The 27,343-nt window shown below is 34.8% G+C and overlaps 1 protein-coding gene across 12 annotated transcripts in view; it reads right to left on the reverse strand.

Annotated features, from left to right (window-relative positions):
* Positions 1–27,343, reverse strand: part of PRMT3 (protein arginine methyltransferase 3) — a 137,343-nt gene that overhangs the window by 43,360 nt on the left and 66,640 nt on the right. For all 12 annotated transcript variants that reach the window (XM_067749622.1, XM_067749621.1, XM_067749627.1 and 9 more), the window contains 3 exons: positions 18,167–18,245; positions 7,182–7,369; positions 5,084–5,170 (listed from right to left, as the gene is read on the reverse strand). In XM_067749622.1, coding sequence (XP_067605723.1) covers positions 5,084–5,170; positions 7,182–7,369; positions 18,167–18,245 — 354 coding nt within the window. The remainder of the gene's footprint in view (positions 1–5,083; positions 5,171–7,181; positions 7,370–18,166; positions 18,246–27,343) is intronic.

Below are 27,343 nucleotides of genomic sequence, written 5' to 3' on the forward strand. Positions count from 1 at the left end.
TTTATTTTCTTTGTCATGAAATCTTGGCTGTAAAACTTGATTACCAACTATAATTTTTCCACCAGAAAAATACCTCACTTCTGTGCTCCCAATCTCAGACTACCCTCTTAATATCTCTATATTCCTATCTTTATTATTCATACTAAAATGTCAGTACTTGTCTCCTCTCACTTAAGTGCCTTTTCAGGACAGAGTATAGTTTTATTTGTTTTGTTTTGTGCCCACAGATTTCGGACAAGTATCTGGCACATAGTCAGCATTTAATATTTGTTTAACAAACTGAAATGTCTGTTAATATAAAATTTTACATTATTATAAAGATTTTAAAAGTTATGATAAAAATTAAATAGCTCTCAAATGTCACTGAACTCATGTTTATGCACTTGTATAAAATCCAAAATATAAGAGGTTTTTAAATACAAGTATTGACAAAGTCTGATATTTTTTATTTAATCCACTGGTTCATCTTTAACAACTGCAGTAAAAGAAAAATGGCTAGAAAAAATAATATTCTTTGTTAAATGAGGCTTAAAATCAGATTAAGGAAAGTTTATACAAACTGAACACTGCTGTACAGTCATTATTCCAGTACACACTAATAGAGAGGTAGAATAAAACACAGAAAATATAATGTTCAAATTAAGATAGAAAAATGATTGCTTTAAGAGATGATGTATCAAATAAAAAAAATCTTTACATGTTAAAGACATTACGTATGTGAGCATGTAATCTGATAAAACCCTCTTAAATATTTTCATTCTTAAGGTAAACAACTCACATTTATATAAAAGGAAGTATGAGAAGTCATTTAATGTACACCTAGGATTATGAAAAGGATGCTTGTCTATATCTTTAAGGAGCTTATACAGACAGATGCCAATATAAATGCTGCTGGAACACAGAGTAAGAGAACATTACACAATTACATAAATGACATTAAAAAATAAGCCATAACTCACAAGATAAAACACACTGGTTCTAAATTGTATAGCCTTAACTCATTTGCTTTTGAACACCTATAAACTTTCCATAAAAATAATGGACTTTATTCTTCATTTACTGCAAGGGTAGACAGGCTGATATGATAGATAGGAAGCCAGTTGCTAACTAAAGCTTTGTACCTCATCATAAAAGCAAAGGTGATTTGACCTTAACTGTCAATAATATCAACTGATACAGTAAAAAATGGTCAGAAAATTGCTATGTATGTGTTACTAGCATTCACTGGAAAATTATCCTTCAACCATTATAGACAACCAAGACTCAAACATTTACATATAAGTATCACATCATGTTAAATTCCCCAAAACATAAAGTTTGCTAATGCAAAACATTAAATTAGAAATGCTATCAAATTTCTTCTGGGCTGTATGTGTGTGTGTCTGTGTGTATGTTGGTGGGGGAGACTGCAAAGAAAAGATATTTTTCCATTAAAGGCTCCAACACACTTCACAAAGCCATCTAAAAGCACTATCAGTCTACAGCACACATGCGATCGAAATTAAATTCAAAGAGGGTGTTCTAAGCATCTTGTTAGTTTGAAAAATCCAGTTTCCTCCAATATTTTAATTAGGTCACAAATTTAGAATCTCATTATGAAATAAATGGTTATGCATAGATTTCAAATGGGCTTAACTATTCAGAGAAATCGTCCATCTTATTTTTTAGCTATTCATTCAAGTTTCCAGCATAAGAAAGCAAGCATTTAATGTATTTGAAGGTTTGTACTTAGCAGTACAAAACTGGATATCTTTTTCTTCACTCTAAGAAAGCCACACCTCTTCCTCCCCAAAGTAACTTTCTCCATCACTTTACCAGGCATTGTTTTTTATTTCCCATATTTCCATTAATTCTTCTGATTATGTAATGGAGAAACAAAGTTCCAATTAGGCACTCATCCTCTTAATACCTTTTCTAATGGATTATTCCCAAGTAACCAGGCAAAAATTCTAAAAAGTAGCCGCAGAGACTAGGCTTGCATAATAACTCCAGACGGCTGGCAGGGGAGAGTGTAAGGAGCTGGCACAATGTCAAAGAGCAAAAGACAGCTGGAGCAGGTATGGGTGGGTGGTTGGAATTCACAGACAATGAAAATGTAATAAATGCATTAGGCCACAAATCTTACTCATGTCAGGCTCATGTTAGAGGACACATACTGGGAAGGAAAGGAAGGTTTTAAGAAATATAGATGATCGGGCTTCCCTGGTGGCGCAGTGGTTGAGAGTCCGCCTGCCAATGCAGGGGACATGGGTTCGAGCCCTGGTATGGGAAGATCCCACATGCCACGGAGCAACTAGGCCCGTGAGCCACAACTACTGAGCCTGCGCGTCTGGAGCCTGTGCTCCGCAACAAGAGAGGCCACGATAGTGAGAGGCCCGTGCACCGCGATGAAGAGTGGCCTCCGCTTGCCACAACTAGAGAAAGCCCTCGCACAGAAACGAAGACCCAACACAGCCAAAAATAAATAAATAAATAAATAAATTAAAAAAAAAAAAGAAAAAAAAAATATAGATGATTAATCAAACAACTATAAACTTACTCTGAAAGGGTGAAGAAATAAAAATAAAAGCAAAAATAAACAAATGGGACCTAATCAAACTTATAAGCTTTTGTACAGCAAAGGAAACCATAAACAAAACAAAAAGACAACATACGGAATCGCAGAAAACATTTGCAAATGATGTGACTGACAAGGGATTAATTTCCAAAATATACAACTCAACAACAAAAAAACAAACAACCCAATCAAAATATGGGCAGAGGGCCTCAACAGACATTTCTCCAAAGAAGACATACAGATGACCAACAGGCACATGAAAAGATGCTTAACATCACTAATTATCAGAGAAATGCAAATCAAAACTACAGTGAGGTACCACTTCACACCAGTCAGAATAGTCATCATTTAAAAAATCTACAAAATACAAACGCTGGACAGGGTGTGGAAAAAAAGAAACCCTCCTACACTGTTGATGGGAATGTAAATTGGAGCAGTTGCTATGGAAAACAGTATGGAGGTTCCTCAAAAAAATAAAAATAGGGTTGCCATATGATCCAGCAATCCCACTCCTGGGCATATTTCTGGACAAAACTATAATTCAAAAAGATGCACGCACCCCAATGTTCATAGCAGCATTATTCATAATAGCTAAGACATGGAAGTAACTTAAATGTCCACTGACAGACGAATGGCTAAAGATGATATGGTGCATGTATACAATAGAATACTACTCAGCCATAAAAAAGAATGAGATAATGTCATTTGCAGCAACATGGATGGATCTAGAGATTATCATACTAAGTGAAGTAAGTCAGACAGAGGAAGACATATACCATATGACATCACTTATAAGTGGAATCTAAACTATGACACAGATGAACTTATCTACAAAACAGAAACAGACCCAAAGACATAGAGAACAGACTTGTGGTTGCGGGGAGAGTGGGGTAGAGAGAGATGGAGTGGGAGGTTGGGCTTAGCAGATGTAAACTATTATATATGGAATGGATTAAACAACCAGGTCCTACTGTATAGCACAGGGAACTATATTCAATATCCTGTGATAAACCATAACAGAAAAGAATATGAAAAAGAATGTGTATATACATATAACATATATATACATATATATGTTATATATACATTCTTTGCTATACAGCAAAAATTAACACAACATTGTAAATCAATTACACTTCAATAAATTTTTTTAAAAAGAGGTCTTTTTTAACTCTCAAGGATTACTAATATCAAAACACAGAGTAAGTGTAAGAGTTAAAGACTTTAGCCTGTAATTTCAATTGACCAAATCATTTCAGTTACTAAAAAGCAGAATTAGAAAATCTGGGATAAACGAATGGGAAGAATGAGATTTTGCTTTTCACCAATTAAATGAATATACAATGGGTGCTTAATGATCATACATCTGGGATTTAGATACTAAACTTTTCAAAATTGTAAAACCAATTTCAATGAAAAAAAGAATTCCTCAAAACATCAAAGAACACAGTTAAACTCATTTGGATATAAAATAATTATTGGCTCAAAATGAACTGAAAAAATTTTAAAGAAATCATATAATCTTTTGTATGTCAATCTGAGCAAAGTATTGAAAAGAATCAGGTTGAAGAGTCACAGTTAACATGACTATAATCTGTTTCACACAGTTTCTGACAATACAGTTTTCAATACAAATTTTAATCCTGAAGTTATAATTCGTATTTTTTAAACAATATAATTAAAATTTAAAATAATATAAATATTTATATCATAACACCTATGTAAATTCATACCTTCTTAAGTAAAGGCCTACATTTTATTAACATTCTGAGTCTCCCGGTAAAGGCATATATTGTTACCTTAGTATGAATATACATTTAGAAATTATTTAAGAAAAGCATTACTATATTTTAATAACATTTCCGGCTACATTGTAGGTGCTTTCACATATTATATCACTAATCAATGTAACTAGTCTTCTAGTCAGAAAGGATTATTAATATTTTTCTTAAAGCAGTTGATTAGTCTGAGGTACAGATTACCTAAGGTAACTTGAACAAAGTAACAAACTAGTGAGTGGCAGAACCAAATGTGAAACCAGATTTGTCTAACTCTTCTAAAGTGCATACTTTTTCTATTACACCAGGTTGCTTCTTTAAGGAAAGGTAAACAATCAGTTTCTTCATTATTTTTCTCACAAGAATATAAAATATTACACCAAATAAACATCTTATTTCCGTCTAAATTGAGTGTTAAGAGTTATTGAGAGGAGCAGGACATTAATTTTTGTCTATGAAGATAAAGTTGAGTGCTCTCAGTTAATTATGTGATAGGTAATAATGAAGAATCTATAAAGAAAAATCATTCTGTAAACACCGTTCCCTAATACTTTCTCTTCTGAACTAAACTAACTTTTCTGAAGTCTACTGACCTATTAAAACAGATCTATTCGATAGTCTAACAAAGGCAAAGATAGACTGTCAAAGGCAGTAGTCTTTTTCATTTATCACAAGCCTGGTAATTCATTAGCCTGCCAATCAACTGCACTACTAGAGAGATTTGTGAAAGTAGAATGAAATAGCTTACCGTGCACAACGATGTCTTTGTGATTTTTAGGGTGAAATCTGAAGAAAACTCCAAATCTGAGACACATGTTGTATGGCAATCTATATGCTACCCGTGAAAAAAGAGTGGAGGGAAGAACTTAGTAAAAATAGTAAAAACAAAACCAGAAACAAACAGAAAAGTATTCCTTCTTTTTTTTTATGCAAAAAGGATTACTGTAAACCAATGCTTTGCCAACTTTAATCATTCACACCCCACTTTTGGGATTATTTCTAAATTTAAGGGCTACTAGCACTATTATTCAGTTAATTTTTCTTTAAATCAAATTAGTATTTTTTACTTAGACTTCTTATAAGAATAATATATATCAAATCATGGCTCTGTTGTACTAAAGTTTTTTCTAAGGCACATTAAAATACTCTCAAATAAAAAATGTTTTCCTGTGTTCCAACTAAAATCATTCTGTATACCACCAGTGGTATACATTTACAATAAATTACGTGTGATAACAGTTAATAGTTTTGTAGGAAATGCCAACTTGAAAACATATGCTATTTAAAAGGACAAGGTGTTTTAGAATTCACTCTTGTAAGTGCATCTGAAGTTTCTTACATACTAGGAAAAACCACAACAATTCCAACCAACAAGCAAAACCAACTACGAAGATTCACTTCAGGAAAAAAATGGCCAAATATCCTTATTTTCTTATTCTGCCCTACCTAGTTCAAATCCTTCTCCATTTCACTATGGAGAGTAGATGGACTCAGTTACAGCAGTGTGACCAAATGATGCTGCAAAGGCTGTCAACATTTGACTTACCATGAGTAGGTATACAGTGAACACAATTCATATGACTACCTGAAACATTACTCTATTTTAAATAGTTTGAGAAAAATTTTAAAACGTTACAGCATGGTTGCCTTTTATTTATAGGAGGATTGCAGAACACAGAACATACTATATTTACCTAAACAAAGAAAATAAGAGAAACGGTGTATATATATATATATACACTTTTTAAACACCTTTATCAGTCCTAAATTTTCTATTTCAACTATTTTATTTATTCATAGAATTTCTGGCATTAAGCAAAGAGATAACTAGAGAGAGAAATTAGCACACCCACATGACCCTCCTCTTTCTGCTCAGTCTTAATGCTGAGTTGGCTTACACCCCTACCCTGAGTCAAAGAACCCAAATAAATCCCTTACACTCAGTATACCAGGGCAGTGAACAGTCCTACAGTCATTAACCAGGCTGTATTTTTTTTTCTTAAAAGTTGAATGCAATTTTAATCAGCTTGTTGTTGTTGAGAAACTTTATGTGTTAACTTAAAACAGTTTATCAATTTAAGAAAATTAATGAACACTAACTGAGTATCTACTTTGTGCAGAGAACAACTATTGATACTATGAAAGTAACAGTGGACTAAAAAAGAAGAGACAATGTTCTGAACTTAACACTGAACAGGCTATATTTATCTGATGATACAACTGAAACAGATGAATTAAGAAGTCTTTTAAAAAAGCAACAGGACTTTCACTCACTGCAAAGTTATTATTCTACCCATGTAAATTCGACATAGCAAAATTGACAATAAAACTAGAGATTAACATGGTGAAGAGTAAGATTGAAACACAAAAGGAATTAACTAAGCAATGTGAACATAGTAGGGTTTTAGTTTCATGGGCACAGGCACTATAATTAATTAATCTGAAAAGGCTGGAAGAAATCTGGGTGAGAGAAGTTGTGTGAAACATATATGAACGAATAATCTGGCTGTAAACGAGATGCTAGGATAAGGCCAGAATGTGCTGGTGAAGCAGAAATGACAATACAGCAGGACTTTTTGCCTTCGCTAAGCCAAAATAAATGATTCAACCCTTCAGTATAAGGAACTTCAATATATAAAGAGAAGTGATTCCAAAGGGATGACACAGTGAACTGGCAAATATTATGATATCAAGCTGCTTTAGATTAATTAAAATAGAAAGAATAATTACTGTTTTGAAGATACATAAATAAAATCAATATATTAATTTGAAATACTAAACTCATAAATGAAAACTAAGAAAAATAGCCATATTGTTAAAGAAAATAAAATTAGTAAAATACCTACCTTAATACTACAGGGGTCTGAAATAAGAGTCTTTGGATCTAAAACTTCCACCACAGCTTCTGGAATAACTGCTTTCTTCATGCAGGACATGTTGAAGCCATAGACATCATCCCAAAAAGTAATTCTATCAGCATGTTTATTCATATCACTTACTGCCACAAGGCTGATAGTGCAAATATCAGGGTAGACTGTAACAAATAAAACAACGAGCAATTTAGCATTATCTCTCTTTGTAACAAAATATAATTTTTAAAGGCTAAATATAAATATCAAATCCAACAGTACAGATTGCTAGCAAATGATTACTAGCAGCAGGGGATTAACAAAGGTATAGATCAGAGAAAATAACCAAGTTCCATGTTGTGGCCTCTTTAAAAAAATAATAAATAAAAGATTTCTATTACTGTGATGGTAAGATTAAAACAAAGATTTCAATGATGGGTTCCCACTCAAATTATTTAGAAAGGATGGACACAATCCTGAAATAAACATATTTATTAACATTAAACATGCTGACTGTAAAAGAAAGAGGTACTAGATTTTTACTTTAAATGTTCCTCTGAAACGTGAAGAGGCAAATCCTTTAAAAAGGTGTGTTGTGTGATAGAATTTTACAGTTGTGTAGAAGACCAGTTCATATTACCCTCTCTCATCCATTATGAAAGGTAAACATTTATGAGCACCAAATGTGTGCTGATAAGTTATTCTATTTTACAGACTGTGCATACATGTCCCTACTCAAACTTACATTTACACAATTCTGACAAATATATTAGCAATTATTAGTGATGTAATAAATACTAAGAAAGGGGAAGCACAAGTTACTAAGGGACCTACAGAAAAAAACAGCTAACTCAGAAATCTGAGTTAGCTGTAGCTGTAGCAGGGGAACAAGGATATTGTTTAAGGCAAGAACTGAAGACCAACTAAGTTACCAGTGGGAGGGAAAGAGTGTTCTAGGCAGAGGGGGCAGTGGGCATGTAGGGGCACAGTACACTCCAATTTGAGAGGAACAGTGAAACAGAAGTCGACAAAGGAGGGACCAAAGAAAACAGTGCTGAGTAAACCACATTAATAAATTAGACTTTATTCTAAGAATAATGATAAGCCAGTGAAAAATTTTACATAGGGTAGCAACTTGATCAGATTTTGGTCTTAGAAAAGCCACCTTGAGTGCAATGTGGAGAATAAAAGGTAGGGAGCAAGACTAAGAGACAAACTAAGAGATAAATGTAATAATACAGGTGATCTGAAATAGACTGACGGTTGTGGGAATGGAGAGGAGGAGATACAGTCAAGGGGTGTTTAGGAGGTAGAACTCATAGGGCTGTAAGACCGGCTGGCTGTGAAGGTGAGAAACAGGGAAGAGTCAAGGATGACACAGTTTTAGACTTAGCAACTGGGTAAACTGTGGTACTAACCATTATAATAGGAAATTTAAAAAAGGGCAGATTCAAGAGGAATATGAGAGTTTAATGCTTATGAGACAAACAGGTAAAAATATCCAACAAACAGCTGACTATACAGGTCTGAAATTCAAAAGCGGTGATCTGGGTTCAATATATAAATTTGGAACCGTGAGCACATAAATGCAAGTATAAGTAATGGGAGCTTATGAGGTCACCTAGGGATACATAATGAGTAGTGGAATTTAAGGGATGAGTAGAAGAAAAGGAGGCTGAAAAGAAATGGCTGAGAAGCTAGACCACAGAAGTAAGAAGAAAACCAAGAGAGTAAGTGTTAAGAGAGGTAAGGAAAGAGAGCGTTCAGGGAGAAACTCTCCTCTCATAACTAGTAAAAACCTTTATAACACAAAATTTAAAAAATAACATTGATGTTCTTTTTTTTGGACTAATAAATAGCAAAATTAACTTTGTCCTTCAAATGTCAACATGTAGGGGATTCTTGAATTAAAATATAAGTTACATACCCCTATATCAACAAACTGAAAGCAAGTACATATGTGCCAAAGAAATGCACAAAGGAAAAAATTTTACTATTATTAACTAGCCTTCAGACTTAAACAGCAGAGAAATAACCCTCTCCTTCCCCCAAACTGTTTCTCTCCACAGCTGTAGGAATTTTATTATTCAACGACAGCAGCACTAAATTATCTTCTAAATAAAGCCCACGATAAGATCTGCTGGCATCAGAGCAATTGCTTCTTCCAAACCTGACATCTGAGATACCCAGAAAAAATAACTGGTGCTATGTCACTGATAAGAAGTTTCTCAAGTCTTCTCTAAGGGGGCATGTAAGGCAGATATGATAGCTGCATTGGGCTGGAGTCGACTGCTGTGTAAACTGAGTTACTTCTACCCTCCTCTTCCTCCACGGATGTGTTAAGCCTCTTGACTGTGTTTAAATTTCTGATCAATACAAATTTTTCAAAGTAAATGATGTGCTACTGTAAATGCTGACCCAGCAAGAGTATCTGCTACAGGAAAGGTATGTACGTTTAGTTTCCTGAACCAGGTCCTTACTATGAGAAGCACTGAAGAAGAAACAGAATTCTGAAGCAATGTTAGATAGTTGGCAACTTCTTTTTGTATACTTTGTCAGACTTAATATGACCATCATGTAAGCTTTCCAACATTATATCCTGTTAATTTCACCCTTAAAGAGGAACATAAGGGTACAGATCAGGGGTCAGCAAACATTTTATGTAAAGTGACTGTTTTAGGTTTTGTGTATGGTCTTTATTAAAGCTACTCATCTCTGCTGCTACGATGTGAAAGCCCCAAAGACAATATATAAATACACAAGCATGGCTATTTTCCAATAAAACTTTATCTACAAAAACAGGCAGCACACCAGATATAGATATCCCTGATATAGATGAGGGAAAAATGGATGAGGGAGGTCATTATCAGGGCCATTATACTGTGCTACTTCTGGGAGCACCACTCACAGTGTCCAAATATCCCCTGGAGTTGTGCAGTGTACATTCAAGCTACTTAACATGGTTCACAGAGTTCTTCTATTTTAGAATATTATTAAAAATCTTAGTGAACTTAAAATACTTACTACCTAGTCCTTTGTAGAAAAAGTTTGCTGAACTCCGGCTCTGTATCAAGCAATATGATGTACTAGTCAGTAATATTACTAAGAAATAAGGATAGCTTTTTCATTCATAAGGAAAAACTGTAAGTTACTAAAACTAATTAAAAAGTTTTGAAAATATGTTGGTAATAAGAGAAACAGACTAAAGAGGAATATGATTTAACTTTTCCAAGGTTTACTTATTTGTTATTAACTTATTAATTAATTAATTTGGCTGCTCCGGGTCTTAGTTGTGGCACGTGGGATCTTCATTGCGGCACGTGGGATCTTTTACTTGCATGCGGGATCTTTTAGTTGAGGCAGGCATGTGGGATCTAGTTCCCCAACCAGGGATCGAACCCAGGTCCCCTGAATTGGGAGTGCTGAGTCTTAACCACTGGACCACCAGGGAAGTCCCTCAAGGTTTATTTTTCAAGCTAATTATATTTCACAAAAATACAGAAAATCAAAAGAATAAAACAGAAAATCATCGTTCCTGTATTTGTTATAATTTAGAAATGAAATTAGCTTTTATCTTTCAGTTAGTAAGATCTATGAATATTTATGAAAGACTTGTTATCAATGCTATAGGTCAATTTGATTCTTTATCCATCTCCTCAGAGCTGGCTAAAATTTTGGGCCACTTGTCAGAATCCTGACTAACCCTTTACCTTCATATTCTGACACATTTGTCACCTGATTTTTGTCAGAAAGAAGCATAATTGAATAATTATTCCTTCTTGTAGGTGAAATTAACAAAGTGTTGATTGGACAAAAGGACTCTCTTAACAGACCATTTATAAATTCATGGCTTTGACATCTGTGTCCTTCTCGATTCACTGCCCAAAATTCATCTGTCACTAGAACAGCTCACATGGTGAACAGATAAAGATGGGAAATCCTTTATCCCTTAGAAATGCCTCACAAACTTTTGGACACTAAAGGATAAGACTGAGATGCATAAAGAAACAATTCCTAGTAAACACTAGCATCACTGCTTGTATATAAATAACCAGAGAGGAAAAAGGTTTAGAATGAAAGGAGATAATAAATAAATCAAAATAGACTGTCCTTTTCACAATATATGTGAACCACATGGAGGTAGACTTCACTGAAATAATAGTCAACAATACAATGACTGACATCCATAAATAATTTGGGAGTTGAATAAGCTTAAAAAATTAATTTATATAATAAGGTTATCTTAAAAATTAATATTTATTTGGAAATTGGAACATCTTCTCATGTTAACTTATAATAAATGTATAAATAGTGATTAGGCCCACATTCTAAAGCTTAACTAGGCTAAAATGTTGCTGCAATATGCATTGAAAAATTATAATAAGAAAAAAAGGTAGAAAATGACACTACTGCAATATCACTGAACAGAACAAAAATAATAAACGTGGGAAAAACAGATTTGAAGATGAGGAAGTACACAGTAAATTATGGAAATACTAAAGAAACCTCTAAGCACTATGAGACAGTGTTAGTGGCTGATTACACTGAGATATGTACTATACAAACAGCAGGTGATAACACCATGATGCCTAAATTCATTTCAAAACTTTTATAAGGTATAACCTTAACACTAATCTCATGTTTACCAGCTATAACTCAGGGGGGGAATTAACATTTATTGAGCAACTATTTTATGTCAAGCATCTCATTCAGACTTTTGACTGATTCTATAAAGCTGGATTATAATCCTCATTTTTCAGATAAGGAAACTGAAATTCAGAAAAATTAAGTAACCTGCCTAAATTACTGGTCTTCATCAGCTAACTAGGTAACTAATCATCTGATGAAGCAGGGATTTAACTCAAGGTCTGACTGCAAAATCTTTATGCTTTCCATTTATTCATGATGCCAAATTTTATGCTTTTCAAATGGAAAAAAAGGAAAGAGGAACTCGACTATCCCATAGTAAATGAGCACCTGTTGGAGAAGAAAGAGGAAGGAAAAAAGGGTTGAGAAAGTTTAGAGATTAATAAAATTTCAGGGCAAAGTGAGGAAAATGGAAACATTCAGCCGTACCCATTCCATCTGAGTAAAGGAATGAGGTGATAAGGTAAAGAGATCCTAAAAAGGAGAGCAACCAAGCAGAAATGGGGGAGGAGTCAGTAAAGTCTACAGCTCAGCTTTCTACAGAGAGGGAAATAGTAAGAAAAGTATATTTGTAAACCTGGACTTTATAACAGAGGCAATTTCTTATTCGCATGGATCAGGTTTCCAATGCAAATTCTAATGCAAAACCTGAGAGAGACAGATCTGTCAGTGTATATAGTACATATCTGCCACTCTATTTTGCTGCCCCCCTCTGAACTGTTTGAGAGATTTCCTATGTTGAGGCAGGGCCTACTTCCCTCTATAAAAGCTGAAAATGACAAAAACTTGCTTTCCCTCCCTCCCTCCCTCCCTTGCAAGTTAGGCATGAACACATGACTTAGGCTCTACTAATGATATACACCTAAACCTGTCTACTTTTCAGAGGCAGCAATACCTACTGCTGGGCACATCTTAAATAAATTCTTACGACAGGACTCTTCCCCTAGATTTTGTTTCAAAAGGATCAGACGTGGAGTCTGAAGATCCATATTTTTAACAAAAGGTCCCAGTGACTGTGATGGTCTGCCAAGATTAGGAAACAATGACTTAGGATACGGCTGTCTTAGTAACTTGCTTTGTACTGAACATAGTGCTCAACTTTATAATCCTGACAACTATAAATCAGAGAAGATGTACACTGTGAAGGACTTCATAAGAAAGTTGAGTTTTGTTCTGACCATATGAGGGGGGAAGAAACCTTTCATTTTCCTTGCAATGAAAGGCAATGAAAACAACATTCTTTTCCAGTACCATGGAAGATGTCTCCTTTAATGGGCACCTACATTTCTATGCAACAATTATGATTTTACAAAACTATTATCAGTTCTGAGGAAGTTTCAAAGCAACGAATTATTTCTTTGTGCTCCTACAATTTCAATTGGTCCAATTCTGGACGATGTCAACCCTGATTACTTGACTAAAGTGGAGTCTGCTAGGCTTCTACATGGAAATTTACTCTTTTCTCTTTGTAATTAGTAGATATTTTGTGGGGAGATTCTTGGAAACTAACTAGGTAAGTATTCCATTCTTAAACTTTCAGATTATTCATTTTATATATAAAAACCTTTTCAGGGCTTCCATAGTGGCGCAGTGGTTGAGAGTCCACCTGCCGATGCAGGGGACGCGGGTTCGTGCCCCGGTCCGGGAAGATCCCACATGCCGCTGAGCGGCTAGGCCCATGAGCCATGGCCGCTGAGCCTGCGCATCTGGAGCCTGTGCTCCGCAACGGGAGAGGCCACAACAGTGAGAGGCCCGCGTACCACAAAAAACAAAACAAAACAAAAAACCTTTTCAGTAGTTATGAAGATGGGCATGATTTTGCTCCTTAATGCTAAGCCCTATTCATATAATTATATAATATTTTGCCCAAATTCCCTTTTGTTTGGTATCAATATCATGACTTTTTTTCTATCTGCCTGAGTATCTTTTTTAACCCAAGTTTAACTTTTCTATATAATTTTGTTTTAGGTGTGTCACTATATAGTGCACAGAATTGGGTTTTCTCTTATGATCCGATCTGAAATTCTTTTTCATTTAATAAATGAATTTAGTCCATTTACATTATTGATATGAGAACTTTTTCTTGTTCACAACTCTACCATTTTATATTATTCTGTATCTGTAGTTTTTGTTTTATTTTGTTTTTTAAGTAGTTCAACTACATGGTCTTTTTGCTTTTTCCTAAGTATTAATTCTTTAATTTACAAAGTTTGCCTTTTTGTTCTAGTAGCTAACTTTATAATTACAACCTTATAGAATATCTTTAGTTGTCTATTTTTAACATTATTTACTAATCTCCTATTGCGAGTAATGATAAAGTTAGTATATTTCCTTGTTTTTCCCTTTCCTTTCCTCTTCTTTTTTTTTTTTTTTTTTGCGGTATGCGGGCCTCTCACTGTTGTGGCCTCTCCCGTTGCGGAGCACAGGCTCCGGTCGCGTAGGCTCAGCGGCCACGGCTCACGGGCTCAGACGCTCCATGGCATGTGGGATCTTCCCGGACCGGGGCACGAACCCGCGTCCCCTGCATCGGCAGGCGGACTCTCAACCACTGCACCACCAGGGAAGACCTCCTTTCCTCTTCTTAATCACCCAATTACTTTTTTAATTACAAAAAGAGATGCAATGATAATACTAACAACAATTACAGAAGTAGGTAGTTAGTACAGAGTTTTAATATATTTTTCAAAATAGCTAGAAATCAAATTATGTCATAATTCATTTGACCTGAAGGAGGTGGAAGATGCTGCTTCATTTTTTTTTAATTAATTAATTTATTTTTGGCGGTGTTGGGTCTTCGTTGCTGTGCATGGGCTTTCTCTAGTTGTGGCGAGAGGGGGCTATTCTTTGTTGCAGTGCATGGGCTTCTCATTGCAGTGGCCTCTCCTGTTTTGGAGCACGGGCTCCAGGTGCGTGGGCTTCAGCAGTTGTGGCACGTCAGCTCAGAAGTTGTGGCTCGTGGGCTCAGTAGTTGTGGCTCATGGGCTCTAGAGCTCAGGCTCAGTAGTCGTGGTGCACAGACCCAGGTGCTCCGCAGCATGTGGGATCTTCCCGGAGCAGGGCTTGAACCCGTGTCCCCTGCGCCACCAGGGAAGCCCTCATTTTTTTTTTTTTTAAGTCATCTCTATTGAGGTAAAATTTACACGCAGTAAAACTCACTCTCTGTCCTTTTTGATGTATAATCCTATGTGATTTGATAACATAGAGTTACACAATCACCACTACAATCATGATACAGACAGGATCAATGACCACAAGCCTCACCATTCAATTTTAATCAACAGTATCATTTTAATATTACCTCTGTAGTGCTAAATGTGCTCTAATGCTACTACTTGAGTTGTCAGCTTTAAATGATATCCCATAAATTCCTATTAAAGATAAATCTGGGCTTCCCTGGTGGCACAGTGGTTGAGAGTCTGCCTGCCGATGCAGGGGACACGGGTTCATGCCCCAGTCCGGGAAGATCCCACATGCTGCGGAGCGGCTAGGCCTATGAGCCATGGCCGCTGAGCCTGCGCGTCCAGAGCCTGTGCTCCGCAATGGGAGAGGCCACAACGGTAAGAGGACCGCGTACCGCAAAAAAAAAAAAAAAAAAGATAAATCCATTTAAGTATACACACTTTCCCACCTACCTCCTGCATTCCCTTTACAATTTTTGTGAGATGTGGTATTTGACACTTTTAGGGTATAAAGCATTTACATTCTATGCTGTCATCCTAAAATATACATTGGTTTTCATCTTAATTCCTTGTAAAATTATGCATTGATCTCAACCTAACATTTTCTTGGTTTTACTCCTGATCTCTTGGTTGGCTGAATGTAAAACACAACAATTTCTGATATACAATTAGTAAGTCTTAGCTAATAATAGAAGAAAATAGTAAATCCACTTTCACTAACTTTACAAAACTTAAAAAAATTTTTTTTATTTGGCCGCACCGCATGGCTTGTGGGATCTTAGTTCCCTGACTAGGGATCAAACCTGGGCTCACAGCAGTGAAAGCACAGAGTCCTAACCACTGGACTGCCAGGGAATCCCCACAAAGCTTTATTTTTATTAGTGATAACAGTAGTAAATGAGTACCTCTAAAGTACTGTGGAACTGCCTGGTGATAAGGAGCATGAATACTCAAGTTACTGGCTGACTGTCTTTTATAAAGGCTTTACTCCATGCCATTAAATATAAAGTGAGACATAAACTGAACCTGGATTCATGTAAAAATAAACTGTGGTCCCTTCATGCTTATATGGTCTCCAATAGTCTCCCTCTCTCATAATTCAATCATTCTTTCTAAAACCTTGACACTGCTAATTGCTTAATAAATCTTTCCTTCAGAAAAACATGAAAGAAAACTTTGTTTACAATAAAAGAATGAGCATCTAGATGATATTTATTCATCAAGGCATACACAAATACACAAAATAGGCTAAACCACTTCATGTTACTCATTTCTGACTTTTCCTACTACTCTTGATTCTTTTAACAAGTAACATTCAACAGCACTGCTTATGAAGTTATATGCTGACCTCTCTTCAATATACTTCCAGATTATCTTAGTGCTAACAGCAGTTATATAAAAATATGGAAAGAGCTAGAATAAAGCCTCCACTTTATCCCTTTGATGATGGGAAATAGCTCTGCCACTGTTTCAGCTATAACCTCATTATTCACATGGCTGTAAGTTCTTAATGAATTTCATCAAGAATTCAATTTAAATGTATTAAGTTGCTGTCAGTCCTTCAGTAAGATCAATGAACACCACTCAGGGAAGTATGGAAACAGTTTTCTGAATCTTCCCTAGAACAACTTCAAGGCAAGAATTAGATTCAATAAAATGCACTTTAGTAAAGAAACAACAAGGGATACTGAAAAGAACAAGAATACTGGAGTCTGGCAGATCTGAGCTTAGAAAAAAAAAAAATTCAAGACTTGGACACTTAATATGTACCATCCAGGACACCTATGTTTCTAAAGTCTCACAGGGCTGTTGTGAGGATTACAACACGTGAGGATTACATGTAATAAGATAAAGGTACAGCGTATTATTTGGCAACTATTGCACAATCAACAAATGCTAGATAATATTAGTTTTTAGTCATTAAGTGTAGTTGTCTTTAAAAAACAATCACTGCAATTATTGAGAGATACAGCTAATTGTTGCAGGGTAAAATATATCTAAAAATTCTAGCCACGTTCACGTCAGAGATCAGAAGCGTATCTTGAAATGGTTGCAGGAAATACAGTGATAAAATGAGAGCATTTTGAAAAACAAAGGCAATCTATTTAAATGATATTATAAAAAGAACTCAACTGTACTGGAGAATTTTCTCTATGCTTTATGTTTTGGCCTTACTGATTTTTACTGCCAAAGTAATTTCATCGAACATGGATGGGCAGGAGGCGTAAGTATGGTCAAGTGCTTTATGTCACCAGTTCAAAATGTATCCTCCTTTTCACCCACTTTTATATAACAGTTTTATCAACTGTACTCTGACCATGGAAATGATTTACTGGTTCTGAAGCTTTGAGAAAGGGAAGGTACAGGGAAAGGTGAATGAAGGGAGACGTGCTATTCAATTCAGTTTTAATGATTCAATGCAAAAAACATGTATGATGTTCTATCTATGTTCCAGAAGCTGTGGAGCTCAGTGAAGAGCCAAAGATGAGTAAAACATAATCCCTGAGAACATTTATTTGTATACAACTGTTCATAGCAGAAAGCCTGTAAAAACACAATCTCACTTTGAGTACGCAGAGCTAATATGATTAAAAGTTCACCATGGCCATGAAAAGGAAGCCTTCCAAATTTATTGGGATCTATTGAAAAATACTGATTGGGTATACTGTGGTTTAAAAACTTAGTAGAAACCACTCACTACTTAAATGCTCTTGTTAAATTACAAAGAAGCCAGGTTTATACATTCAATGAAGTCATGGAATATTTGCTACCAAAGTGAATGATCTCCAACCTAGTATGAAACATTCTTTTGGGAAAAAACAGAAACAAAAAAACCCTAAATGTCACAAAGATTAAAAATCAAAGAGTCTCTGTTAGATTTTTATTTGAATATCAAAAAGCTTCCAAATCTAGTCCTTAGTATTTTTATTAAAAGTATTCATGAGAATACCATTAACTTAAGAGTTCTGCATATCTTATATAATGTTCTACTATCAACGGTACACTAAACAAATGTCTTAAATCTTCCTCTGATGGAAATGTCTTTCATCTCTATTGGGAACTTTCTCAGTCATGCATAGTTTACTTGAAATCCAAAGGTTCATTTGGTTCTGCTAGACTAGAATTAGATTACTAAAACTAGAATTTTATACTCACCCGATCCTCCTTTTGCCAAGTATTTGTTCTTTGCATAAAGGACAGAATCTAACATGGACTCAAAAAGAAGAAAATAGCCCTGTATAAAAAAAGAAAAAATGGATTTTAGAAAAGTGCAGTATCATCATATGCAGTTCAATTTAAATATCTGGCTAGTGTTTTAATGGAAAATATACTTTTAGTCTCTACCATATAATATTCTGCAAAGTTTGAAATTATTTTTTGCAGTAAATTCTCCACATAATAATTATTAGAAAATCAGGCCAGGGAATGGACTTGAGGACATGGGGTGGGGGAAGGGTAAGCTGGGACAAAGTGAGAGAGTGGCATGGACATATATACACTACCAAATGTAAAACAGATAGCTAGTGGGAAGCAGCCACACACAGCACAGGGAAATCAGCTCAGTGCTTTGTGACCACCTAGAGGAGTGGGATAGGGAGGGTGGGAGGGAGACAGGGAGATGCAAGGGGGAGGAGATGTGGGTATATATGTATATGTATAGCTGATTCATTTTGTTATAAAGCAGAAACTAACACACCATTGTAAAGCAATTATACTCCAATAAAGATGTTAAAAAAAGAAAAGAAAAGAAAAGAAAATCAGGCCAGGGTACAAAGTGGATCCAGAACGTTTATTACAGCAGAATATACTGAACCTTCTCTACCTGTGCTTCCACTTTCTAGACTATTATTTCTTCCACATTAAAAGGAAACTTTCAGATAGAAATTGCTAATGTATCCTATAATTTCCTGGAATACTGCAATATTAATCTAGAGCAATAGTTCTTAACTAGATTTTGCCCCTGGGGGACATTTTTCATTGTCACAGCTGGGTGGGGGCAATGCTGATAAACGTCCTTCACTGACACAGGACGGCCCCCAAACAAAGAAATGTCTGATCCCAAATGTCCACAGAGCTAAGGCTGAGAAACTCTGGTCTGGAACACCTTTTCCCAAAATGTTTCCTGCCCAAAAACATTCTCTTTGAAGAGTTTTTTTTTAAAAAAAAAAAAAAAGGAGGGGAGAGGTGAGAAAGACCAGATGCTGTATCATCCTCATATAGAGATTCATAATACACATCAGCACATTAACAGTTCTGAGAAGTGTTATGGTAAAGAGGATGGTTGAACAAATTCTAAACAAGTATTACCCACTTTTTAACTAGAAATCTCTTTTTTTCTATTTAACATGTATCAACACCTTGCACAACTATGTTGTTTGAAATACATTTCATGAAACTCAGCCCCAGTGTGCTCCAGACTCTGGAGAACACTTGACTCCTCCACCAAGAAAGCCTAATCACAGCACAGATGAAAAGATAATCTGCCACTACTGGTGTCACAAACACAGTACATTCTAATAGTATGCTATACACTTTATTATAGAAATGATAAAGTAATCATGAGTGAGAGATCAATGCCAGTTTCTGTCAGTCTTCTTCTGGGGCCCATCCTCCAATAGCCCTGAGCAGCAGGGTAAGTCAAGTGTTCAGCACAGTGCTTAGCACATAATACACCCTATTATGGCTAAGGGTTAACCAATATGAATGTTACCCTCATGTCAGCATTCTAAGTCAAAACTGTTCTCACTCATTTGTTCTGTGCACAAATAACTAAGAGGATCAATACACAACACAATGAACAAAACTGTTTTAAATGTTTCTCTAGCACAGGAAAAACCTTCAAACCCAGAATGGATAATCTTCCCAAGAGATTAATAGCAAATTTAAATTTACAGAAAATACAGCTCTAGTGCTTGAATCACTTATAAAGGAACCTAATTAAACTACTGCTAGCAACTCTATATTGGCATTTAGCTTCTCCCCACAACACACTAATCCACTGATAAGAAAATAATTGCCTACAAAAGACAGACTTAGCAACAAAACTCTTTTATTACTGTGTTTACATTCGGATAATTAAGGATTTGGTGGAAACTGCTTTCCTTGATACAGCACTTCAGTAAAATGTCTAACTCTTATAAGTTAGTTCCTCATTAATATCATCTGTGTATTCAAAGCACAAGAGCCTTCTGGAATTCAACTAAGATATCTTTATCAATCTGACATAATTCATGCAGATCTATGCACACAGATGCTTATAAATAAGCATTTATCAGTTGATTAAAGTGAATTATAATTTTTGCCAAAAAAATTATTTGAAGAGGAGGCATCTATTTACCTAAGAGGAAAAGATCAGTTGGTAAAACATGTTAGTAGGTTGGGAAAAAACGGTCCTTATTTGCAAGATTGTTGCATGTTAAAACATTAAAATAAAATCAAATCACATTTTCATACAAATTGAGTATTCATTATAGTCCAATCTTTTTTGGAAGGGGGCAAAAAGTATAGTGTGTTACTGATCTGGCACCATGTCAAACTGTTTCTAGTATTATTCTTTCAAAGTAGTTAGTTAAATCTAAGTATTTTCCCTCTGTAAGTTCAAACTCCATCTTACTTCCACATACTACAATCAAACCAAAAAAGTTTTTTCAATCCGTAACTGAAAGTAGCTCCTTCTAGCAACATGCTCATTTATTGCATTTAAGATAAAGTTATAATTAGCCATTCATCTGAGATTAAATAACCATATTTTAAATCGGTACTATGGTCAATACCAATAGAACCAATTTAGAGGGTGGACTCTTGGATTTATATCCTAGAGGAGCTTCTTTCTCTATGTAACGTTGGGCAAGTTTACAAATGAAGAAACCGAGACTCAGTGACGTTAAGTGACAATAACAATGGTATTCTACACCATAGAGCTGTTATGAGAACTAAGTATGTTAATACATGTAAAAAGGTTTGGAACAGTAAAACTAATTAGTTTAACTAAAAAAAATTAAGAGCTACTTAAAAAATATATTTGTAAAGGCTAGTGAGAATTTTTAAATTACATTTAATAGAGAATGAAGGCTTACCAGATTGTCCAGAATTATATAATATTTAGTGAATGGTCCTATATTAAAATCCAGTCAGAACTAAAATTCTTTTCCCCCCCGCCCCGGAGTCACTTTTTTTTTCAGACCAGCCAAAACTATACGCATTGTGTGCATACAAAAAAAAAAGATAAAAATGAGAAAACTTTCTTTAAAATTAAGAAACAAAATTTTAAACCCAATTGAAATAATTTGATCAGGTTGGCCAAATTAGTGCCAATTCCAGCTTCAAGATTCTTCTTGTGAAGATAGAGAGATTTGTTTCGCTGGGCTAAAAAAGTTAATTTTACTTAATCTTCTGAACTTTAGTATTTATACTTAAGACTTTCCTATATGTCTGCTTCCATTTAAAATAATAAACACCAATAAGCACTTTTCCACATACCCCATAATGATCACCTTAGCTAAGATCAGAATCCTGATCAAACAATATTAGAGAGTTTCTAAGGTTCTAACTATTTAAACAATGTAATTTTCACATTAGAGAAATCAGTACTAGCAAGGTTAAGTGAGGTATTTTAGGTCACGTAGCTGGAAAAATAATACTGGACAATTTTCAGATCCCCTCATAAACACTGGTCTTAAGATTCAATTCCCAATGCTGCTAACTAAACTCAACAAGAGATAAGCGTGCAAATAAACAAAACAAAGATAATCATCCCCGGCAGCAAAAACATCCTTTCATAAATGCCATGTCTTTACTTCCCATTTTTGAGAGTCAGCCAACATTATGAAGTCAGAGAGTTTCTGAAAGCAAATAATCAAATGTTTTTGTTGATACATGTAAAGGATTTAGCAGAGTGCCTGGCACAGAGTTAACACATAAAACCTACAAAGGACCATTTTTTATAATTCTAATTTGGCAGAAGTCATCATATGGGGTCAGCTACTATGAGGTAGAATTGGGCTAAAATGGATTGAAGCAGAAGGCTAAAGCACGTCTTTCTTTTTTCGTCTTTTCCCATTCCATTTTTTTCTCCTTTTTCTCTCTTCATTGGTGTATAATTAAAAACAATACTTTATTTCTGATAATACCTTTTTTATTTCTGTAGCAAGATATTTCTTGTATATGACAAGGCTTCTGTTCTGTCAAAGCAGTTTCTAAACTTTATGTTAAAGAATAACTAAACTAGCAAATCAGTAGAAAAGCATTCCTTCAAAACAAGAATAGATTATACATATTCATATTTAGTCCATCTACTAAATATGCCACATTATGACTATGATTATGATTTTGGCCACGCCACGGGGCTTGTGGGATCTTAGTTCCCCTACCAGGGATCGAACCTGGGCCCTGGCAGTGAAAGCGCCAAGTCCTAACCACTGGACCCCGGGAATTCCCAAGCCACATTATTTATTACTCAATGAAGACTGACAATTTTACTGGTCATTTATTTCACTTAGTATCCAGATATCTGCTCAACTATTACCTCCTCAAAAGGGATTTTCTTAATGTCTCCACATAAAATATCTTCTTTTTCCCCCACCGAACTCTCTCTCTTTACCCTGCTTTGTACTCTATCATAGCACTTAAAATTGGTTATTTTAAAATGCTGTTTTGCTTTCTAAAATTAAAATTCTCAAATAATAATAGTGGTGAAAACTGTCAAAGTTCATAGTATTAAGTGTTCTTTTATGGAATATCTTATTTAATTCTTCCCTAAAGCACATGTTATTATTTCCATTTAACTAATGAGGAAATTAAGGCTTAGAAACATTAAATAAGACTTAAAAAAACAGCACACAGTCACAGAAACAGTTGAACAAGTCAGAATTTGGAACCTTGGTCTGCCTGACTACAGAGGTCAAGTTCTGAATAACTATTCTATGTTGCTTCTTAAATTGATTTACCTGATTGAAAATAAGACTTGGTATTTGTATTATATTATACTACATTTGTAATTAAGGACTCAAGTGTTCTGAAATAAGAAAATTCCCATAGAGCATATTAAACAAGATTAGAATTTACAATAGGTATCTGATTAATATTTCAGAGTGAAAGCTTATTTGGCAAGTGGCTGTTAGCCACCATTCACTGTGAAAAATATAACTTCAGAAAATCAATGAATATACTAGAATATATGTAGAAACAAAACTTAACATTTGTGAGATAAATGAAAATGTCTAGTTAAAAATATTAGCAGATGAAAAGTTTCATATATGGATTGCTTGCGGTTATTGTCCTTTCTCTCAACTTTCCACTTTGCTAAACTTCATTTTACTATAGGCTCCCTACGTGATAGAATAGGCTTTAACTTCCTGGGAATTGTCCTTGGTTCTGAACCAAGTCATTTATTACTGATAACAGAAGGCTTTGCTCCAAATGCCCTGCTCATCTGCAGTGTAATTCAGACTGTAATTTCACAGGCTGCTGCCTCACCTGTAGGGGTGCCATCTGGAAGAGAATTATACCCAATACTTCTCCCATGATGCTCATGGGGCACTTTTCTTCCCAAACTGACATTCACTTTTTAAAATTAAAATTTGCATTTACACTTCAAAAATTAATAACTACAAAAGTAACACACTGGATCAAATCTGGAACTAGAAGAACCATTAACATTATTCACTGAAATAGAAATAATGCCTATTATTATTTTAAAATGTCTGCTCATGGTATCTTCTTGGAATAGATAAATTAATGATAAAAGAAACCTGTGATACCTTCAGAATAAGGTGCTTCTCTTGACTAATTTTTTTTTCAGTTCAAATAACTGAATTACTGACACACGCTTAGGTAGAATTAACTGTTTAAAAAAGTGAGGCAAGGGGAAGGCAACAATAAAATGACGAGTTTATGTGTAGAAAGTCTAGTGACAAACAGTCAACAATCTGGATTTATTTAAAGATAAAAAATAAAGATTTATTTAAAAATATTTAAAGATTACTTCCAACAAATAAATAAACCTACGAAATCTAATCTCAAATTCTTAAGTACATTTCTGAAGCATAATAAATATTTGATGACTTCTTTTTCAATACTCCTCTCAATTCTATAAGATTTACTATAGATAGGATTTTATCCAATGTGACTGGGACTAGTAGTCAGTTAACTGAAAACAACATGTTTTAAGTAAAAACATACAAATGTAGATTTGTTTACCAATATTACCAGTATCCACCTGCCAAGTGGAGAATCCTTCAATCCTATAATTTCCACCCTCACTCCTAAGTCCTTCACGATTGTTTTAGTGCTTTATTTTACAACAATTTTTTTCTTACAATATTGTTCAATAGTTTATGTTAATATTAACTGATTTTTCATAAATAAGTAGGCAAACAAATACAGTAAGCTCTTGGTAAACAATACAATCCAACTGATAGGAGCAGAAGAGGAGCAGCACACTAAAGGTACCTCATTAGCCTAAGTGTTCAGGTAGCCATAGGAATCTAGCAGATGTTACACAAAAAGAATGCAAAGCATCATTAATCTGGTGAATTAAACGCAGGTTGGTTAGGAAGCTTCAACTGTACATGCATGTGACAAAGTATACTGTCATGATGTCACCTTTTAAGGAAAAACTTCCTTGATGTCTCAGACTAGGTCAGGTGGCCTGTATAATATCATCTAAGTTGAGGTATGAGCTATTATCAATGCATAGAAATGAGAACTCTAAAACAGGGTTTCTTAACCTTGGCACTACCAACGTTTTGGGCCAGATAATACTTCCTTGTAGGGGCTGTTCTGTCCACTGTAGGGTATTTAAGCAGCACTCTCCTCCAGTCCCCATCTCTCCTGAACTGCTGTAACCTAAAATGCTTCCAAGACATTTCCCATTACCCATATATCCCAGGGGGGCAAAATTAGACATGCTCCCTCCACTGCTGAGAATCACTGCTCTAGAGATATAACAAAAATAATTAGATAAGCATTTTCTCCTCATCTACAGTGCTCTCTGCTAGAAATGTACCAAACTTAAGATTTTACGGGATGTACCCGATCTTGTCTGATCTTAGAAGATTTAAAGGATGTAAAAGAACCTCTATTTACTTCATTGTTATATTTATAATAGCCTTAGACATTGAACATCTAAACTGCAAAGTTTTTTCAGTGATTCCCAAGCCTGTGATTTGACTCTTTCACCTTAAAATGTGCTAATACTAACCATTTTATTTATCACAAATATGATAAGGACGTTACATGAGAATTTTAAAGTAATTATGTAAAATACTTTTGGGTAAGATACTTTCCTTACTGATAGCTCTACGGTAACCGAGACAGATTATATTACACTTTCACACACCTGGAAAAATGCAAGGTGTCCGATGATATCAAGCAACAAGAATATCTGTATCCTTTGCACTCATTTGCCATAAAATGGGTAAAAAAATAATGCTTTAAACATGAACACACAGACATCTTTGTTCAATGTTTTATGTATTTGGTTAAGATAAATTTCTTAAAGCAGAATTTCTGCATTAAAGGATATGCACATTTAAAATTTTGACCTGTGTCATAAAACTGCCCCATAGAAAGACTGTGACAATTTTTACTACCAGAACTACATGAGTGTACTAAAAACTTAAATGTAAATGGGGAAGGTATGAAGTTTTATACACACACACATATATATCTCCATGTTCTGGGCAGGGGAAAGTACTAACCATAAAGAAAAAGACTAATAAATTTGACATTAAAATTTAGAACCTCTGTTCATCAAAAGACATCAGAAGAATAAAAAATAAGTCACAGAGTTTGGAAAGATAACACACACATTTCCATCTCCAACAAGGAACAGTAATCAACAAGAAAAATGCGGGCAACCCAAAAGAAAAATGGGTTAAAAAAATTATATACAGTTACGAGCCAGGAAATCACCAATAACCATATGCAGACATGCTGAACTTCATTAGTAATTCAAACACAATGAGACTACCAAATGATTACCAGATTGGCAATAATTACAAAGTTATGCAATATCCAGTGTGGCAAACCTATGGGGCAATGACGTAAAAATACTTCGATCCATCCCTCCTTCCCTTCCTATTCTTTTTATTTTTTGAAGTATAGTTGGTTTATACAAAGTGGTGTTAGTTTCAGGTGCACAGCAAAGTGATTCAGTTATACATACATACATGTATTTTTTTTTCAGATTCTTTTCCATAGGTTATTAGAAGATATTGAATACAGTTCCCTGTGTAAACAGTAGGTCCCTGTTATATATATATTTATATTATATATAGTAGTGTGTATATGTTAATCCCAAACTCCCAATTTATCACCCCTCCTTCCCCTTTGGTAACCATAAATTTGTTTTCTATGTCTGTGAGTCTGTTTCAATTTTGTAAATAAGTTCATTTGTATCTTTTTTTTTTTAGATTCCACATAAAAGTGATATCATATTTGTCTTTCTCTTACGTGAGTTAATATAATCTCTAGGTCCATCTATGTTGCTGCAAATGGCATTATTTCATTCTTCTGTATGACTAATATTCCACTGTATATATATGCTACATCTTCTTTATCCACTCATCTATCGATGAACTTTTAGGTTGCTTCCATGTCTTGGCTATTATAAATAGTGATGCTATGAACCCTTTGGTACACGTATCTTTCTGAATTAATTTTCTCCAGATATACACCCAGGAGTGGAATTGCTAGACCATATGGCAACTCTATTTTTAGTTTTCTAAGGAACCTTCATTCTGTTCTCCACAGTGGCTGTACCAATTTACATCCTCACCAACAGTGTAGAAGGATTCCTTTTTTCCCCACACCCTCTCCAGCATTTATTATTTGTAGACTTTTTGATGATGGCCATTCTGCTCGGTGTGAGGTAATACCTCATTGTAGTTTTGATTTGCATTTCTCAAATAATTAGTACTTTTTCATGTGCCTGTAGGCCATCTGCATTTCTTCTTTGGAGAAAGATACATTTGTATTTCTAAAACAATATTCCAATCCTGCACGGTGATTGAAAAAAATCATTAATTATAACTGGAAATTCTACTCTTAAAAATACAACTAAATTACTTGCTAGCACTTTTACTGATGAGAATTAATTAAGTTATACTTATATGTAACATGGTGGTCCTAAAAAACTCGTAAATTATAGATGTTTGAGACTACAGGAAAGATGAACTCTATTAACAGTATGATTCAGGGCTTAAAGAACAAGATCTCATTCTGTTTCCTGCACCAATGCATTTTAGGAGCTCCTGATCCTCTACGTACAACATATAGGCCAGAAGAAAAAAAAGAATATCTAGTTAGATGCATCAGTAAGCTGGCTTTCAC

Source organism: Pseudorca crassidens, chromosome 9 (assembly GCF_039906515.1).
Source record: "Pseudorca crassidens isolate mPseCra1 chromosome 9, mPseCra1.hap1, whole genome shotgun sequence".
Taxonomy (NCBI): Eukaryota; Metazoa; Chordata; class Mammalia; order Artiodactyla; family Delphinidae; genus Pseudorca; species Pseudorca crassidens.